Consider the following 20224-nt stretch of genomic DNA (forward strand, 5'->3'; position numbering starts at 1 on the left):
TTCTGTTATTTGTAGCCCAAACCAAACTAACTGATACATAGTTATCTGCAGATTTTGCCTGTCCTGCACAATACACACACACACACACACACACACACACACACACACGCCACATTGGGTTTAAGTGAGGTTGCACACTCCAGTCCCGGGGGAGCGCGTGACCGGGTCTAGTCAGTCAGAGCAGTACATCCCCCTGGCCACGGCGAGGAGGCCGAGGCTCGCGTCTGTGGGTTTTGGCTCTCCTGTCATCGGGATTGTGACTTAAGAAGCAGGAATGAAGCCAGGGAGCATTCGAGATACTGCTCTTCAGCATACGTCGTCAGTTTGGCTCAAATAAACGCTTAGAAAAAAAGAAAAAAGAAAAGAAAGAAGGAAGAGAAGGTGGGAGGGAAGGAAGAGAGAGAGAGAGAAAGAGAGAAGGGAGGGAGGACGGGAGGGAGGGAGGGAGGGAGGGAGGGAGAGAGAGAGGGAGACGCCAGCACAGGGCAAAGCGGAGTCGAGCTGGAACGGACCCATTTCCGACGACATCGTGGAGCTCCGGGCACTGGAATCCACCTGGTCTACCTTTGGACTTTTCTTTCAGTTATATGAACCAATAAATTTTTATTCTTCCATAAGCCAGTTAACAAGAGCAAAATCCCTGACGATCACAGAGCAGAGTCCTCATTTACCGATAAAGCCGAGAGGCCCCGGCTGAAGCCAGGCGGGGCCGGGGTGGGGGTAGGGGGGAGGACAGGGGGACAGCTCCGTCAGGTGGCTGCCGTTATTGTCCATCTCTTTCCCAGGTCACAGCGGCCGAGACACTGAAGGGCAAAGTGCCTTACCCGAGGCTGCCGGGTCAGCCACCCGCACTGTCCCCTCCGAGCCTCACCGACCCTCACGGGAGGTCTACGCCAGGACCGGGTCTGGACAGAGAGCTTTACCGGTGTTGGCTGGGAGGGGCTGAGGCCGGCCCAGAGCCTCCTTGCAAGTGAGAGTCGAGTTCGGAATTCTGAACTGCTTCCCGATGGCAGCCAAGGTCAGGTCTGCCCAATGCCACTCACCATCACCACCAGCCCCCAGGGCTCCCTACGCGCACTGTCCCCTCGGCGAGGAGAGGCTTCCTCCGGAACGCGCATCTTCGGGATGTGTAGATGGCTCGTCCAGAAACTCCAGGTCAGCGAAGGCCTTCCCAGCAGCCCTGTGGAAAAGGCTGGACAGCGCCGTGCCCCTCCCACACTGCTCCGGAAGCCCCTCAGGTGCCGAGAGCACCTGCCCCTCCCCTGAGACCTTAGTCCAGCGTGGCGGCAGGGACTCAGGCCCCAAGTCCACGCTCACAGTCGTGCCGGGGCCGGAGGCAGACGGCAGCAGAGGGCTGTCGCGGCCAGCACCTCCAGCCCCTTCATAAAGAATCGCCCCGACACCCTGCCGCTTGTCCCCGGGCCGGCCTTGGCGAGCGGACCCCGTTTCAGGGGTTGACCTCTGCAGACCCCGTCTGACCAGCAGCCGGCCTGGGCATGGGGTGTCCAGCCCACTCACAGCTGCATTCAAATGGCCCCCGCAGGAGAGAGGGTCCCCCCTGAACCACTTCCCACAGCCCCCGTGAACCGGTGATCACCCCACTCACACCCCCACGACGATTCTCGGCGGGAGCCCACGGCTTCGAATCTCAGAGGAAAGACTGTCCCCTCTCGATTTCTTTCCTCCTTCGGACCTCCGAAGACGAGCTCTGTTCAGGGCAGCTTGCTTTTAACAAGTCCGGCACGTGCTAACCTCTCTCTCGGCATTTTCGGGTGTGTCTGTGTATGTGGCATATCTGTGTGGTTATTCTATTTACGGTAGTTGGGGCTGGTTTCTAATCTATGGGAAGCTGTTCAATTTCCTTCATAAGCTCTAACAGATACATGTTAAACGAGATCATTCATAGGTGAATGACAGGTAAGTCATGGCGCAGATCATAGGAGCTGTGTGGCCACTCCTGCTCACGGCACAGGGACTCCCCACCGGGGCCACGAGGCCCCCGCGAACAAATCCACAAGTGACTCTGGCTGATTCCAAGAGGGTGAGGTTCAGACAGCTCATGCCGCGGCCCTGGGGCTGGTGGTCCTTCCCGCAATGCCATGCATGGTCTCCGACCTCCCCGGTCCCAGCAGGACCGGGGGACCTCCGTGCTAAAGAGGGGTAGGAACAGTTTGCTCCCCCGTCCACCAGAACAGCAAGAAAAGTCCTGGGGGATCCCTCAGCCCCAAAAAACTGTCAGGAGGACAGGAGCACTGGTCATTGTCACAGTGGACAGGAGCAGCCGGGAGGCCTCCCCCGAGAGGCCGAGGGCCAGGTCCTGCTCTGCGCTTCGTGGACGGTGGACAACCTTCTGTAAACAGCTGTCACCAGGAGCCCAGCCACAAGGTCTGTCTAGGTCACTGTTTCTAAAAGGTGGGTCCTTGCGCCTCCAACAACAGCATCACTTATTTAAAATAAAGACTTCCCTGGAGACTCAGATACCGGAACTCTCAAATGGGCCAAAGCATCTGAACTTTGTAATTATGATTTTGACCATCAATGCAATATTTGAGAAACGTTCTAATGGAAAAAAAGACCAGTCGTAAAGAAATCCCGCTTCTCTCCTTCTCCCTCTCCCCTCTCCCCCCCCACCCCAACTTCTTCTATTTCTATGTACAAGTCTCCCCCAATGGTACCTGAAAAAAAAAACAGCCATTTAGTGAGTTTTATACCCCGTTTTTAATAGACCCCACGACTAAACAAACATTTCCCAGTCGTCAGGTCTTGGTTCATGTGACAATCCTCTGACAAAAATCACAAAACCCCCCCAGAAACCAAACACCTTCTTTGCCTCCCTCCATCGACTGTGAGACCAGCTGTCAGAATCCCACCGCGATCAAACACGCGGAAGAGAGAACGGGGTCGATGTTCCACCCAGACGGTCCCCCGTTGCAGGACCCCCAAACGCGTGGTCTTTACACGACCTCACGCCCCTTCGAGTCGGCCAGGGCCAGGAGCCGGACAGTCACCTGACACGGTGCTCCCTCAACGCGGCCCTCCAGGGGCCCACAAGCGCGAGGCGCGTGAGCTGCGATCTGGAAGGCCCACGGGCCGGGCTTCTCCAGAAAACACCAGAGACGAGGATTTGGGAGCAGGTTGTTTATTGGGGGAGGGGGGGTGGCCCAGGGAGCTCCGACAGGGGTGGAAAACTGAGACAGGGACGAAAGGAGCAGGAACGGGGGGTGGGGGGTGCCGTCGCCAGCTGGTTACAGCCGTGGGCCGCAGCTGCTGTGGACGTCGGAGCAGGACGAGGACGTTGCCCATGTGAGGGGTCAGGAAACAGGGTCGGCTTCCAGTTTCCGGCCGTCACCGGTCATTAGCTCGCCGGCACCTCGGCCGGGCCCTCGCCCAGGCTGAGTGCGGGTTCGCGCCAGGCAAAGCCCTCAGGCCGGCACCTGCCACCAGCGCTTATAGGAAGAAGCCAAAATTTCCCCCCAAATGGAAACAGAACCACCGCGAGATCCAGCAATCCCACTCCTCGCCTCCATCAGAGAAACGAAATTCACTCTCTCAGAGAGACGGCTTCACTCCCACGCTCACCGTAGCGTTATCCACGGTCGCCAAGACACGGCCCGACCCAAACGTCCGTCACCAGGTACATGCACGACGGAGCATCGTTCTGCTTCCAGAAAGAGGAAAATCCTACCAGTCGTGACACCCAGGTGGACGCGTTATGCTGAGAGAAATGAGTCGGTCGCGGGAAGAACCATGGCAAGATCGTGCTCACGTGAGACGTCTAAGAACCGTCCGAGGCATAGAGGGGGACAGAGGAACTCTGGCTACGGGGCGGGGGAGGGGCGCGGGGCTGCCGCCCCATCTGGCACAAAGTCACAGTTACGGCACAAAGTCACAGTTACGCAAGGCCGGTTCCGGGGCTCGGGAATTGTACACTCGAAACTTTGTTACGCAGGTAGACCTCACGGTAAGTGTTCTTACCACGCAGATACCAAAAAAAAAAAAAAAAATCCTAAAAAAACAAAGGGGTGCAAGGACATTTTTGGAGATGATGGATGTGTTTATCACCTCGTTTATGTTCAAATGCATCCCACTTACGCATTAACGACATGCAGTTTTTGTTTGTTTGTTTTGTTTTTTTTAGGAGAGGCAACCCTCGGTTGACCTCACGGATGGCAAGGACCTTGTCGGCTTACAATCCCTTATTTTTTATATTTTATGCCTACAGCACCCAGTCTTCCTGGGTGGTCTCCCATCCAAGGACTAACCAGGCCCGACCCTGCCTAGCTCCCGAGGTTGGATGGGGTCGGGCGTGTTCAGGGTGGCGTGGCCGCAGACCACGTGGTTTTCTGCACACCTCAGGCGAGCTGTGGGGGAAGCCCCCGGCGACGGGCTGAGCGCCGGGCTCCCCTGAGCGGACAGGCCTGGCCTCTTGCGTCTCTGGCTTATTTGTTCCCACCGCAGCCAGTTTCGAGCATCTCTCACGTGTTCATGGCAGACGACTCGGGCTCGGCCCCGGGAGGGGACATGGGCAGGGCTCCGACGGCACCCCCAGAGGGAGCGCCGGACGCTTTGCTGCGGACCTAGACCCTCGTGATTTTACGTGACATTCACGCTCTTGTTATGACATGTCGACGCTCGAACATCTTAACATTTGTAAAAAATAGAATTACTCTGCAAACCTTCGAATCACGTCCTGCTCCAAGACGGCGTGTCTCGCCGAGGCTTTTCTCGTCACCACCGCGCCCCACTTCCTCCCCGTCACACTGTCGTGCACCCGTGGGACCAGCGGAAGCCCGCCTGCAAAGCCAGACTTCACGGCTCTGTCGGGGGGACCTCGCAGTAACGAAAGCTGTTTCGCCTGCCAGGCGCCAATTCCCCTTCTCCTGCCAATAGCATCGTCCTTTAAGCCGCCAGCCCTGACCCCGTCCTGAGTCCTCAGGCCCCATTTCCTGGCGCCAGCAGTTAGCACAGGAACACTTACCGACTGGAACGTTCCAGTCCCCTAGAGAAGGGACAAATCCCAGTTGAGAGGATGACACTCCTTTCTTGAAAGTATTGAAAAAGAAGTCCTGTCCCACTGGATTACGGGGCTAAGGGGATGGAAGCCCGGCCCTGCTGGAGGCCACTGTCCACCCCGAGGTGCGAGCCCCCGAGGACGAAGCCAGCGCAGGGGGAATCTGGGCCCGGCGACGCGGAGTGGCTGAGCCCAGGCAGCACCCTCCGCCCGAGGACCCAGCCCCGCATGAAGACACTTGTCCGGTATTCTGAAGACACTTCCAGACTTTATCATTACGTGAGCCCATAAAATCCCTTTTTGAAGCCAAGTCCCTATGATTTGGGGTTTCAGTCACTCACAACCAGAAGATCGTTGGCCGATTCATGGATCTGAGGTCAAATGAGCGAGTCTCCCCCCCACCCCCGTCTCCATCTGGCTTTCTCTCCTTGGCCCCGACCAGGGCTGGGCGAGCGCAGGGTTTCTGGGCTGTGTGTCTCCTGGGGGCTGAGGCTGAAGCCCAGGCAGCCCTGGGCAGGAAGGTCACTTCAGGATCCGAATGCTCATTTTCTGCTCGATGTCCATCTTCTCCAAGGACTGGGGGAGACGGGTGCTGGTCAAGGGGACTTGAAGTCTCCGACCCCCTGAGCTTCCAGCCTCCTCTCCGGCCTCCAAGGCCCTGCCGTTCCCTGGGGTCCCTCCTGCTCTGCCTCCCTCCTCCCGGCTTCGCGCCCCCGTCCATCTGTGCTGGGGTCTCCTGCCCTCAACGCCCCAGGCCCTGAGGATGCTCTGACCTTGGCAAACTCCAGGAAGGACACAGCCCCGTCGCCGTCTTCATCGGCCTCCTGCACCGTGCGGTCGGCAATGCTCTCCAACTGCTCCTCAGTCACCTGGACCCCGACCATCAGCCTGAGTACCTGGGAGGTGGGGGAGGGGACGGCCGGAAAGAGGAGGCACAGGGCCCAGGGGCGTCATCCCCGGACCTGGCCAGCATCACCCCCAAAGCTATTCCTAGTTTCACAACCCATCCTTCATCCGTTTTTGAGCCCATTCTCATCACCTGCCGATAATTCCCCCCCTCGCCTCTCTGTCTGAACCCCCGTCTGTCTGGCCCTGTCCCACACGCACCCCAACAATGTGCCCAGGCTCATCGCTCAACCGCGGTCTTAGGGCCTGACCTCCATCTGTCCCCTGCCCCCGGCCCCACCTCGCTCCCCAGCTGCCCTCGAACCCGCCCCCTCTTCTCATCTGTCCCAGAGCCCCTCCGTCTCAGCACCGTGGACCCTCGGGGCAGGGGGAGGGGACTGTCCTGCGTATCCTGAGACGTTTCCCAGCATTCCTCACCTTCGCCCACTGAGGGCCAGCTGTGCCGGCCCCTCCCCAGTGGTGACAACTAAAAATGTCTCCAGATAGTGCCATTCAGCGAGCAAAATCACCCCCAGGAGGGGGCCCCAATCTCCTCCCAATCTCATACCCAACTGGTCCCTGCCCCATCTCCCAGCGAACCCACACTCCAGCCCCCCCATCGCTTTTGCCCGCCCGACACCCCAATCACCAGCCAAGGCCCCCCCCCGCCCCCAACCACCGTCATCTCTGCTGCCCGTCCAACCTGCAGCATCTCCTGTTGCGAGATCTTCCCATCCCTGTCCAGGTCGTAGAGCTGAAATGCAACTGGGAGGGGAAGAAGGCAGGCGGGTCTCCCCGGCTCCCCCCTCCCCAGGCAGAAGGCCACCCGGAGGAGTAGGGAGGCCCTCCACAGGCTCACAGGGGGTGGGAGTTGCCTGGGGCCTCTCACTGGTGTGCTAACTCTGGGGTCTCGCTTGGGGGAACCCCACAAGCTTACAGCGAAGTTTGTTCATTCTGCTGTTGAAGGGTTCGGGCTCATCGGGGCCCCGGGTTCTGGCGCCCTCCTCATCTACAGGTCGGAAGTGTGCCAGGACCCTGACGAAGCCTGGGAAGTCCACGGTCAGATTCCTGGGGGTGGGGGGAGGCAGTGGTCACCCGGGCCCTCCCTCTGCCTTGGGCCCCAGCCTCTCCCCTCCCCCCCGGCTTTCCCCTCTGTCTTCTGTCCCAGCCTGCCCCGCCTGCAACACCTCACCCTTCAGGGAAAAAGCTGTCTATGATGCGGTCCCCTAGGGGGTTCACGGCCAGCGCCCCGATCCGCTGCAGATCCACGCGTCTGGAAAGGAAATTCAAAGCAGATGGGGCGAAGGGGGGCCACGCAGAATCAACACAGGGGAGGGGGAGGCGAGGTCAGAGAGACGGAGGGGTGCTCAGGGGCGGGGCCCCCACCTCAGGTAGCCCTTCTGGCTGCTGTCCAGGTTCTGAAATCGGCGGTAGAGGCGCAGCAGACAGGCCTGCGAGACTGGGGGGGAGGCAGAGGGTGATGCCGAGGGTCGGGGCGTCCGCTGGGGGCGCGGCCAGCTGGATGCTGGAGGGGCTGAGGAGGCTTTCCCCGCCCCCAGCTCCTCTCTGAGAAATTGGGGGACCAAATCCGATCTCCTCCATCTGAACTTGGGGATCCCCAAGCCCGGGAACCCGGCCCCGCCTCAAACCTGGACTCTGGGCGCCCCATCCCGTGACCACTCTCGGATCTCGGGGGCTCGCCTGCCCACCCCTCCGCCCTGCCCCCTGCTCCCGGCCCCTCGTGCCCCGCTCACAGCCCGTCTCCCGTCGCAGGCTGTCGGCGTCGGGGATCTCGCTGGAGCTGCCAGAGCCCATGGCCGCGCTGTTGACCAGATCTGCACACCCCTCCACCCCCGCACTGGGGCGCGGCCGCGAACGCCCCGGGGCCAAGGCCAGATGCTTGGCAGGGAGCCCGCCTCCGAACAGGGGCCAAGGGCAGGAAGCGACGCCCCAGGCAGGCGGCGGGGCCAGAGGGGGCGCGGACAAGCAGCCGGTGCGCCCCGAGGTCCTGAGGTCGAGGTAGGCGCGGGGGAGGCTGGCCGAGACAGGTCGCATCCCGGTTCCCACACTCCACCAGGCGCCCCGCCCCCAGACTCCCAGGCGGGGCTCTCCCAGTGCCTGCGAGTGAGGCTGGGGCCCCAGACCTTCTTCCTCTGCAGACGGAATCCAGGTCTCTCTGGAAAGGGGGTGGTGGGTGGAAAGGGGGCTGCACCCCTTGCTCCCGGTCTGGAATTGCCCCGGCCTGGACACCCACCCTAGGCGGGAGGGAGAAGGTAGAGGGGCCCCCAAGAAGGGGTGCGGTGGGGAGGGTCCTGAGGCACTGACTCCATCCCTAAGCCTTGGGCTGGAGCTCCAGCCATGAGGTGAGCTCAGGGGCCAGCTCCCCACCAGCCCCTGTGTCCTGGTTCTGACTCTTTTCTTGGGTTGTTGTTTGAGCCAACAATGCTTACACATCAAGACCGAACCGAACATTCGGATTCCTGGCTCCGCCTGAGAGGTGAGAAGCCAGCCCCACGGGGCCCGGGCGCGGTGGGCAGTCAGGGTCCTGGTCCCCACCCGGCTCCGCTCTGTCCCCGTGAGCCCTGCATTGGCTCACACACCTCCTAGCACCAGCTTTGCTGCCTTCTTCCTGTCCCCTCCCCCCGCGAGGCTGGCAGGGGGCCAGGGTGGGCTATTATTACAAAGCCTGTATCCTCAGTGGGGACCACATGGCCCCCAAGGGGGCAAAACTCGTATCCTTCTGATGGATAAAGCACAGGTGCACATTCGGTACATGAACAGACAAACCAGCGGTATTAAAATTTCATAAGAGAGGGGTGATGGGGGTTAGGGGGAAGTGTCAACATCCTCCTCGGGTGGGGGTGATGATGACAAGGGGTGAGAAACTCAGCAACAAAGGAACAAGCACCCCAGGTGTCCAGTCGTGAATCTAGGTTTCCTCCACTTCCCCCATCATAATCTCACATATACACAAATTTCCCAGGGGGGCGGGGGGGCCATGCAAGGCATTCATTACAAAGGTTCAAGTTCATCTCCACCCTGGAGAGAGAGAGAAGGGAGAGACACAGTTGATTCTCCTGCCCCAGGCCAAGGCTTGCATCAGACAAGGCTTGAAACTATTGATCTAAGAAGTGCTTGCTTCTCTTTCAGACGCCTCCCCAAGGACAAAAATAAAGCTCACAGAAGAGCAAGCTGCTCTCTAATGAAGCCAGGCAGCACCCCAGTTCATAGCTGGGGGCCAGGCTATGGGTGCGGTGCAGGTTGAGCTCTGAAACCAGTGGACCGTGGGTCCCATGCATGGTACAGTCATCACTCAGGCCGATGTGGGAGGCTGATCTTGGAAAGAGCATCCCCAGCCTTAATCTCTGAGTCAGCGCTGCTCAGAGTGACCCAGGCCAGAGCGTATGAAGTTCGCCCAGTCACACGCCATCACCGGCCGCAGGAACATGTTGTGCTGGGACCCGCTCCAGCTCCACGCACATGGGCGGGGTCTAAATCAGCTCTGCGTACGTGGCCACGCCCACGGAAAAGGAGATGCTTCGTGAAGAGTTTCATCTGCAGAATCCGATGAACTGGATCCAGGATGAACATTTGTTTCTGTTTTGTCTTTTGCTTTTGAGCCACATAAAAATTGGTAGCCATTCTCAAGGGAGCTCAACAATTCAATAACAAGACAAATAACTGCTTTTCAAATGTTTTCATTGTTTTATTTTTTTACCATACTGGTCTGCTTGAAACTTTGTAAATGTTACAATTTAATGCAAGGCAACATTGTTTCATTTTTTATGATACTGGTCCACTTGAAACTTTGCAAATGTTACAATTTAATGCAAGGCAAATTATATAAATTTCAACTATTAGCTAAGCAAACATTAACCTATGTCTCTCAAAAAGAACTTGAAAGCTTTAAAGAGTTTTGGAGCTCCTTTAAAGTTTTTCATTTCCAGCAGTATAGCAAAATAAACATTCCTACTTAATGTTTATTAAGAGTTTGGCTGAAGTGTGAAATGTTCATTGTGTAGTAAAATGGATCGAAGAGCTGGGAACCAAGGTCATATGACTTTGTTTTCCAACGGGGTGACAAATGATGTCAGTGAGGAAAAATATAAATTATGTAAATTATCGAGTGCCTTACGATATACATATTTACCTAGCTCTTGCTTGGTACGTTATAAGATGGCACATTCCAAAAATTATTATTGGTAGAGAGCAAGCCCTTTCTACGCCTTTATGTCCTTCTGTTCCCAGGGGTGGCATATTAACGTGTCATCTGCCTTGAGCTCAGTCGAGGTACGGCATGCCTTTGACGTGAATCCTTCACTGTCCTGTAAGGTCGCGGCATAACCGATTTAATGTAGAACAGGTAGGATGCCTTTTTCCAGACACCTGCTGGGGAAGGACATGGGCTGTGCATACAGGGGATGCGTGGTGCCCAGTTTCGGTCACGCAGTCCCATAAGACCTGTGAACGGCATGACTTAAAAACCCGTCCCCTGGGACGTCGCCACCTGGACATCGGAGAGCTACTTCCTCCGCCGTTACAGGAGGTTCTTCAGGTAAATCGGGAAGCCCCCGAGAGGGCTGCTCAAGGTGGCGACACCGTGGTTCAAGGCTGGGGTGAGCTCCGTCTCCTTGCTGCCTCTCCGCCTGACGTTTCAAACAACGTCCGACTCTCGATTTCAAGCACCGAACCGTCATCACCCCCAGTTTCTGACCACCGCTTGACTTCCGGGTTTCACCTGTCACCTGCTAAAAGCACTTCTCCAGGCTTCCTGTTTCATTGCCAGGTGAGGCTTTAAACAGTCTCTCTGTATCCGCTGCCCCTTTCGCTCAGGGCCTCTCGCTGTCTTCTCACAGGCTTTTTGCCTTTTCTCCTTCTTCTCTGCTTCTTTCAGAGAAGCCGGGGAAACTCTAAACGAGCTAAGCCATGAAGTAGTCACAGAAATAATTAAAGCAAGAAGCAAACAGTAAGAACGCCAACCACATGGCAAAATCGTTGTTTTTAATTCCTAGATCCGGATCCCACGTCGGAGCTCCAGACGCAAGAGAGACAAATGCCAGCCACCCCACGGGACGCCGCCATGGTGGCGGAAGCTCCGTGTCCGGGAGGAAGGAACTCGATTTCCCAATGAGCCAAGAAACTTGAGCAGACATTTCTCCGAACACAGACAAATGGCCAATAAGCACACAGACACGCTCGGGAAAAGAAATAAATAAATAAAAGGCGCCCAACATCATTAGTCACCAGGAAAACACAAACAAAACCACGCCGAGATGTCACTTCACACCCACTAGTCTGGCTGGAAATGAAAAACAAAACAAACGAAAAAGAACAATGGAAAGTAAGTCTTGGCCCGCGCGTGGAGAACGCGGAGCCCCAACGCGCTGCTGGCAGGACCGTGAAATGCGCGGCCGCTGGGGGAAGCGGATTGGTCAGTCCGCGGCGCGTCCAACCGAACCGTCGTCGGACGAGCAACCCCGGGCGACCCCGCTCCCAGGTCAAGACCCGAAAGGGCGGAAAACGGGTGCCCCAAAAACACTCGCCCGTGCGCGTGCGCAGCGGCTGCCAGGTGGGCCGCCCACATGTCCGCTGGTGGAGGAGTCAACCAAGCGCGGTGCGTCCAGACACTGGGGCTTTCTCCGGCCATGAAAAGGGACGAGGTACTGACGCGCCCCACGACCTGGGGGAGCCTTGGGAGCACACACCTCGCTACGGAAAATAAACCAGTCACCAAAGGCCACGTGTTTCCCGATTCCATTTATCATGAAAAGTCCACAAGAGGCAAGTCTGTAGAGAGGAGAGTGGAGGAGGGGTTGTCAGGGGCTGCGCGACCGGGCGGAAAGGGGGTGTCACAGCTAAAGGGTACGAGGTTTATTTTTGAAGTGGTGAAAATGTCCTGACATTGACTGGTGACAGCTGTGGGGATATTAAATCTATTGAATTCTACACTTTAAAAGGTAAATTAATTGTACACTGCGTGAATTACGTCTTAATAAAGTTGTCGTTGGTTTTTAATTAAAATGAGAATTGCCCGGATAATTCCGGAAAGTAAAAGTACTGAGAGTGAACCGGTTCTAGCAGGTTTTTAAATATATTATAAAGGTACAATAAGATATGTGGTAATAACACAGGAATATACAGACAGACAAGAAACAGACAAGAAAGTCAGAAATAGACCCAAATACATATGGGAATTTGGCATGTGATAAAAGTCACTTTTCAAATCAGTGGGGGAAATGTGGATTGCTCAATAAATAACATTTGGGACATCTGTCTTTTGGGAGAAAAAATAAAGCTGTACCCCCTACCTTCTTATACCAAAATTAATCCCAGATAAAATAAAGGCTTAAATGCAAATGAAACCATACAATACAAGAGGAAAGATAGATTTTGTTATAATCTTGAGCTGGAGGAGGCCTTTCCGAGCATGAAATAGAGCAAAGAAACTGTGGGGAAAAGATTGGCAAATTCGACTGTGTGAAAATTAAAATGTCTGGATGGATGGATATTTATACATATATATTTGAAGCCAAAAAGACAAATTAGGAAACATTCACGGTCTATATAAAAGATAAAAGATCATTTCCTTAAAATATAAAGATCCCTTAAAAATCAAAAAGACAATGACAGAACAACAAAACAAAAACACAGATTAGGAAAAATGGGATAAAAGGTGTAATAGAAACAGTAAAAAAAAAAAAAGCATAAAGAGATGCTCAACTTCACCAAGGTTACAAATACAAATTAAAGGAGACATTATTTTCATCTCTGATGGCGAGGACAGAGATCGCGAACTTCAAGTAGGCAGGGTCTTGCAGAGTCTTTAAGGAGTCTTATTTTATTCATTTTATTTTAGGACGCAGTCGTAGGGTTTTAAGCTGGAGAGTGAGATAACTCAATTTCTGTTTTAATAGCATCACAAGATTCACTCTGGCCATTATCCGGAGACTTAACTGGGGCAACGCGGAAGCTGGGAGACTGTTGTAAGAATTCAAGTGAAAGATCACGGTGGATCAAGATGCCGGCCGCGGAGCTCGTGCAAAGGTCCCTTTGGAAGAGGCGTCTATGAGATTTGCTGACGCGTTGGATGTAAGGTGTGAGAGAGAGAGAGAGAGGCCCCAAGGACAAGTCCCAGATGCCGGCACTAAACATCTGGAAGGCACCATTAGCTGAGATGGTGAAGACGGAAAGGAACACATTTCCAAAGGAGAAATTGTGCAAGTCCCTGAGCTTCTTGCTAAACTTCCTGATAAAGAGTAGTCAGCTGGATGTGGGAGCTGGGATTTCGAGAGAGACACTGGGACCCTCTGACACTTAGAAGTGGGGTGAGGAGCTGGAGGGGTTGGCCACGGGAGTGGAGAGGAGCACCCAGTGACGTAGAAGGAAAATCAGGAGCGTGGTTGTCCAGCCAAGTGGAGACAATGAGTCTGGTAATGAGAATCGATACGGCATTGAGAAGCGAAAGGTCACGGCTCCCACGTGGACGGTCGCAGCTCAGTGTGGGACTCCCGGGTCTGCTATGCGTTTCAAACCGAGAAGCGAAAACCACCACCTCCCCTCGTGCTGACTCACGCCAGGCCAGCGGGGAACGAGCTCTACCGAGGCTGGCACGCGTCTTCCGTGACGGGCTGGGCAGCAAACACGCGAGGCCTGGAGCAGCCCGTGGCTCTGTCACAGCTACATGGCCCCGCCGCTGGGCAGCGGAACCGGCCGCAGACGACTCAGCAACACACAGACATGGCCGCGTGCCAACTCGCCTCGACTCAGGAGCGTGCGAACTTGAAACCTGCATCGTTTCCATGTGTCACGAAATATTACTCCCCCCCACCCCACAACCAGCCAAAAATGTCAACGCTACTTTTAGCTTATGGGCCGTATTAAAACAGGCAGCAGGCTGGGTTCCGCCCAGAGGCGACTCTGCTCTAGGCTGTAACTTCCGCCTTCTCTACAGACCTGTGTTCGGAAGAAGACTGAGATGCTTTCTCCTCCCCCAGAGAAACTAAAATCCGGCATGAGGACCGGCATAAACCGGCTTGCACCCAGAAGCACAAGCCATGGTTTCGATTGACCCGTAGGACAATTTTGCCCATCTGGGGAAGGGATCACAGAACTAACATCGAACCGTTTTTTTGTTTTTGTTTTTGTTTTTTTTTGCGGGGGGGGGGTTGAATCAGGTTTGGAAAGGGTCATAAAACAGGACAGTTTTGGACAGCGTGACAGCGGTAATCGTCACAAAACAGTGCAACAATGACCTGACTGTCCCCGAAGGTATCTGCAAAGTATACCTGATGAATAGGTAAATAAAATGGCTCTATGAAAAAAAATTAAAAGGGACACTTCCTCCAAGCCAATATGGAGAGATCGCCGAGATAGTTTAAGTTAAAAAAAAAATGCAAGTTGTAGAACGGTGTGAAAACTCGTACGCTTTGTAAGCTTGGGCGAATTACTTAATGCCTATGAAAGTTAGTTTGCCCACCTGTAGAATGGGGACCTTGAAACCTTCGCAAGTCAGTCAGCAGATTGAGGAAGGTAATATGCATGAGGCAAGGAGAGGGTCTTACGTATTTTTTTTTTCAGCACTCACTACTTTCAGGCCCAAAGGGTGAAGGGAAGACCGTGAAGGCATTCTGATGGGCTGACATGCTCCGAGCGCATGGGGATTAAAATCGCTCTTGGGCGAGGGCTCATGCACACTAACGCATTCACACTCACCACAGAGACAGCCACTTCTGCATAAATGGATGGACACGCGATGATACTTTGTTGAATGGCAATTTTTTTAAATCTTTTTTTCTTCTTTGCTGCGTTTACCCCTTCTACCAGTCTACCGTAGTCTGTTTGCCATTATAAACCTTTTAAAATAGATATTGTATATGTTAAGACATATTTTTACGTAAAGATGTTTTATTTTTATGGAAATGGTCCCTAAGTGTGGGTTTTCCAGGTCGAAGGGGGCGTTTGCGTGTTTGGTTTTAAACAACTTCTCAGATTGCATTCAAAAACGTCTGTGAGATTGACATTTTCACCGGCTTCATATGAAAGTGTGCTCTTCACCCAACGCCTGGCAGCCATAGGCTCGGTGCTTGTCTGTTTGTTCAAAGGTGGTTTTTTTTTTTTTATATTATAAACATTTCCAAACGTTTTGAACGGAGATGGAGTAGTATAATGAGCCCCCCAATACTCACAACTCAGCCTCGGCAATCATCAACATCTCACCATTACTGGACCATTTTTTTTACTTTTTGAACACTTACAGGCATATATATGCGATATATACTTGCTACTTTTTTTAAAACTTGTTTAAAATTTTCTCTGACCGCTAGTGGTTTTGGACGCACTTTCTTGATGTCCGGCATTGTTCTGACACTAGGCGCCCGTTCGCAGCCTTTGCATGCTTCTTGTTCGTTTTTTTCTTGTCGATTCGTAGCTGCAGTTTGTATGTTATAAACGTTCGTCTTCATTTATCTTCCTCGTTGCCCGTATTTTCCTAATCAGGTGTGTGTTTAGGGTGCTGTTTCCCCTCTAACACTTTTGATTTTTTATATGTGGTCAAATATATCTTTTTAAAATCTTATATAGCTTCTACATCTTCCGCTTTGCATAAAAAACAACCCACCATCACCACCACGATAAGCTGGTACACGCACTTTGGAGAATCTCCTAAGCCTCCTGGAGTTGAACCTACACGTGCTCCATGACCCTAAATATGCACGCGACAGAAGCCGGGTGCGAGAATGTTCCGAGCACTCTTCACGACAGCCCAAACCCCAAATGCCCGTCGCCTTTGAGACGGACGCGTAAATTGCGGGATATTCACACCGCGTGATGAGAGTGAACGCGGCTGCACGCGATGGCACGTGAAGCCACGAACAAGCTCGTAAAAATAACGCGGAAAAGAGAAGCCAGGCGTCGCAGAGGACGCGCCGTGTGCTTCCATTCAAGTACCTATCCAAAATGACCAAAAACTCACTAACCAGCGGCGTGAGAAGTCGACGTAGCAGTTGCTCTTAGAATAGGGTCCAGGGCACTTTCGGGGTGGCTGGTCAGGTTCTGTTTCTTGATCTGTGCACAGGTTACGTGGTTGTGGTCACTATGTGACCTATGATTTGTACACTTTCCTGTAGGTGTGACATAAACCTGTAGGTGGATGTTTGTCGTAGCTTTACTCATAACTGCCAAGACTTGGAAGCAACCAGAACGTTCTTCGTTCTTCGGTGGGTGAAGAGACAAATGCGCTGTGGTCTCCCCCATACAATGGAACGTTATTCAGCGCCAAAAAGAAACGAGCTGTCAAAGAGGGAGGCTTTCGATCGTGTTGGTGGGGCAGGAAGCACTGTGCGCACCTCCTCCCAGACACATCAGAATTACAACTAAACTACAGAACGACCGTCCTTGGGAAACACCTGTAGTCTAGCTGAACAGAAGTCCTACAACTAAGGACACGGAGAAGCAGCCACGTCGAGACTGGTAGGAGGGGAAGAGCTGCAGAATGGGCTGGTCTGCCCCCACGTGGGGCAGTTAAGAATCGGGAGCAATATCTCAGCTGCGGAGGACCCCCCGGCATTGCACGCCGGATCCCCAGCCCCGGGTTCCAGTGCTGGGGAGAGAAGTCCCCACAACCTCTGGCCGTGCAAACCGGGGGAGATTCTGTCTGAGGGAGACGGAGGGCAGCTGGAGAGCCGGCAATCCTGGTAAAGGGCCCGTGCTCATGGACTTACTTGTTGACGGACTCTCTTGCTCTGAACTCCAGCAAGCTCAAATGGCACAGGGGACAGCTGGGGTGGGGGAGGACTGAATTGTCTGGCTTCAGGGCGAGGGCCGAAGGGGTGGCTTCTTCCTGAGAGAGGTGCCGGCAGTACCCACGGTTCCTGTGTGGAGCCCGCCCCCTTCCGGATGCGGGCAGGTGCCCTGAGTCTCCAGCAACCTGACCAACACTCATGGCCCCGCCCCGGTGATCCCCTGAGACCCCACCCCGGTGATCCCCTGAGACCCCACCCCGCCCAATGTGTGGGCCCACCCAAGCCACTTCCAGTGGCCTTTCCATACAAAAGATCTGTCTGGGCTCATGCTGTGGACTTTCCTAAAGTCTGTCGAATATTCTCAAACTCCAAACAAGCAGCATCTGGCCTTGGTGGGCCCCGCACCTCTTGCTAAGCAGCCCCCAGCCCAGCCCTAGCGCCAGCTGGCCTCCGCTCGCAGCTGCTCAGCCTCTCCCAGGCACCTCCGAGCCCAGCTCAAGTGGTGACATCTGCAGATCACTTTGTAGCTCATAACAAGTAGCCCCGGGCAGGCCACAGGCAGCAGCCAGACTTGACCTGCAACAAGCCCCTCCCAAGAGGCCCCAGGACCAACACAGCTGGAGGCCAGTTTCAGGCCACGCCAGAGCCCCACCCAACCACCTCCACAAACAACACGCCCAAAGGGCAGACTGGCAGGCACCAGAGCCCCGGTAAAGCGAAGCCCACTCCATAGGGTCAGCCTCTGCCCAACAGCTCCTCCCTGTGGTCACCAGCCAGTCCTTAAAAACATATCAGCCTGAGGGGCCATCCGTACTGCTGAGGGGCTCTAAGAACCAAAATCTATTTTTCAGAAGAGAAGGGTTTACTTTCCTTCTGATGGATAATGATGCCAAGGCGTTTATTAAATTTTCCAGTGAGTTAAAATATCATCTTTGTTATTTATTAAATTCTCACAAATGCTGATATATATTTCTGGATTCTCTGTTGGGTCCAACAGATCTATTTCTCTATTTGCCAGTTCCTGTGCTGAGACTATACTGACATTGTGGCTTTATAGCATATTCTGATACCTGGTAAGAGAAGCCTCTTCTCATTAATTATTCTTTATGTGCACACTTCTTTGGTCTGCTCTCGGGCGTTAATTCTCACTTGTAATTTTTATTTTGGCCAAATCTCGAAAACCGTGGGTTCATAGAATTCCATTATACTTATAATTTGATTCGCAGAGAATGGACATTTTAATTGCATTAGTGACTCTGCCCACACAGGGCCATAGCTTTTCATTGGCCGACATTTCGTTTTACGTCCCTCGTAAGATTTTATAGTTTTCTTCACATGGGTCTCGAGCCTTTCTAGTTACATTTGTTTCCAAGCCTCTTCTTTTCGCTGCTGTCATGACCGGAATACTTTTCCCGCGGGCGCGTCTGCTTCCTCCTTCCTGTGCTAGGATGGAGGAAGGCTATGGGTTCATGCGTCCGCACGCAGGAGCAGGGCACCCACGGGCTCGAACTGCGCTGAGAAGAACACACGTCACTTTCTTTCTTTGCAATTCGGTTTCACTTTCTATAGCAAGCTCCCTTTGTGCCGAGCACGAGGAACGCAGGTCCCATCTTGCTCCTCGAAGCCTTTCTGCGTGGAGTTCACAGAGTCCCGGGAGGCCGAAGGGCGCCGAGTCCCCGTTGTCGTCTGTTACAGACGGCGGCCGCCGGGGTGCCCCGGCTTCCCTGGTCTCTGCTCTATGCCCCTCTTCGCTTTCTGAAATCTCTCTCTCTCTCTCTCTCTCTGCCCCCTGCATGTAAAAAGCGTTCACTCACCTCCATATCACACCTCCCCATCCTCCCGCCCCCCGCCCCCGCCCAGACGGAGCGTGCAGCTCCTCCGGGTGGGCTGCCCCCGCCCCAGGCTCTACCCAGGAAGCCAGACACGGGGCCCTTCTGCCCTTCAACCCCGCAAACCTACACGGGGTCCTGTCTTTCTCAGGGACCTGCTGTGCCTTCTCACCCCTTGTCCCTCCTCACCCCTCCTCCGGTCCGGCGCTGAGGTCTGTGCGACTCCATATTCATGCTCTCAAGTCGGGGCCCACGCCCGAGTTCCTCGAACACGCGAAGCTGACAGGAACTGCACGTCCTGTCTTTCCGCCGCCTCATCCCTCTCGGGAGGAAATAAATTCAGAGCAGCCTGGATAGGAGAAGGGCTGTGTGGGGGAGGGGGACATTTATAAATGAGTAGATTACAATTATCTATTCACGTCTAAAGAGAGAGGGTCACTGTGTCCCATGAACATGGGGAGATAAGGCTCTGGAAGCTTCTGTCTGGGGAGGGAAGGTGCAGGGATGTGAGGGGCATCACACGTGACGGGCTCACTTCAGTCAGGAAGGTAGGAGGACTTGCCGGTGCCGTCATGAGTCTGGAGGGGACGTGGCCTCTAAGGGAACTGAGAGAGCGAAGAGGAAGATGACCGAGCGGGGGACTCACGAAGTGACCGATGGGTGGACTGGGCTGCGGACCCTGGGACTGGAGCAAAGCAGGTTGGCAGCATCTTTCCGGGTCAGGATTTTGTCGGCGGGAGAGGCAGAGCCAGGGACCTGGGGTTGCTGATCGTCCTGGACGCTGCCGCGGACTGTCCAGGTCCCCTCAGAGAGCCGGGCGCCCCTCCCCGAGTCGCTGAGACTGTTCGCCTCTAAGGGCTCAAATAGACCCCATTCTGCAAACACTCACCCTCAGCCAGCAGGCGCTGTTTGCCTGGGAGATCGCAGCCAGACCAGGGAGGGACCAGCGGCCAGCGGTTGGCAGACCAGGAGCACAGAGGGCCGGCCCCGCCCCCCATGACACCGGACTGAAGTGCGACTCCAGCTGAGACCCCTCCTCTGCCCCACCCTTCTCTAGAGAGCGTGACCTCATCAGTCACTTCCACGAAAAGCCCCTGCCGGGCTCTGCTCCTAGGAAACCCAGGTTAAGACCACGGCAGAGTCCAGGTGGTTGGCCGGGCCCGGGATGGGGCGAGAGACCGAGGCCCGAGGCATCGCTGAGGCATCACACGGGAGGATGGAGGGAGGGGGCGGCCGCGAGCACGGGAAGCTGTCGCCGGAGCAGGAGCTGAAGGAGGGAACGTGTGTGACGAGGTCCAAGTGTGGCCGCGCAGTGGGCGGCGTGGCCATTAAGTCACTTGCGAGGCGCAGTCCTCCACCCGAGAGGCTGGACTGTCCCCGGCGAGTCCCCGGAGCGTCCAGGACTCGGGGTGGAGGCGAAGGCTGGGGCCGGCTAGCGAAGCCTTCCGTGGCTGCGGGTGCGACGAGGAAGGGCCAGAATGGCAAAGGGGAGTCGGGGTTCGCGGTCCTCAAACCGCCAGAGGTTTGCACACACGGATGGAGGAGAAATGCGTGGGGGCAAACTCGGAAGCTGGCGGGACCCCGCAGGCCCTCCCGAGCCGGGCCAGTGAGGTCTGCCTGCCGCAAGGACTGTCACGGCCAAAGCCAGGCCTCGCCGGCCGCTGTACTGTCCAACACTCAACACACAGGGACACTGTACCGTCCAACCCGCAGTGGACAGGGGTGTGTGAGCCCGACGGGCTCAGTGACTACAGCCCTCC

The 20224-nt window shown here is 55.0% G+C and overlaps 1 protein-coding gene and 1 pseudogene across 1 annotated transcript; both read right to left on the reverse strand.

The window, feature by feature from the left end:
• Positions 1-4213: 4213 nt before the first annotated feature.
• Positions 4214-4332, reverse strand: LOC118607511 (annotated as a pseudogene).
• Positions 4333-5259: 927 nt separating this feature from the next.
• On the reverse strand, positions 5260-7740 carry CHP2 (calcineurin like EF-hand protein 2). The gene is made up of 7 exons (XM_016155458.2): positions 7651-7740; positions 7283-7355; positions 7089-7169; positions 6834-6964; positions 6600-6661; positions 5785-5907; positions 5260-5587 (listed from the first exon to the last, which is right to left on the reverse strand). The coding sequence occupies exons 1-7, from the start codon at positions 7709-7711 to the stop codon at positions 5534-5536; spliced, it is 585 nt and encodes a 194-aa protein (XP_016010944.2). The 5' UTR covers positions 7712-7740; the 3' UTR covers positions 5260-5533.
• Between the last annotated feature and the right edge of the window lie 12484 nt (positions 7741-20224).

Source organism: Rousettus aegyptiacus, unplaced genomic scaffold (assembly GCF_014176215.1).
Source record: "Rousettus aegyptiacus isolate mRouAeg1 unplaced genomic scaffold, mRouAeg1.p scaffold_m13_p_8, whole genome shotgun sequence".
Taxonomy (NCBI): domain Eukaryota; kingdom Metazoa; phylum Chordata; class Mammalia; order Chiroptera; family Pteropodidae; genus Rousettus; species Rousettus aegyptiacus.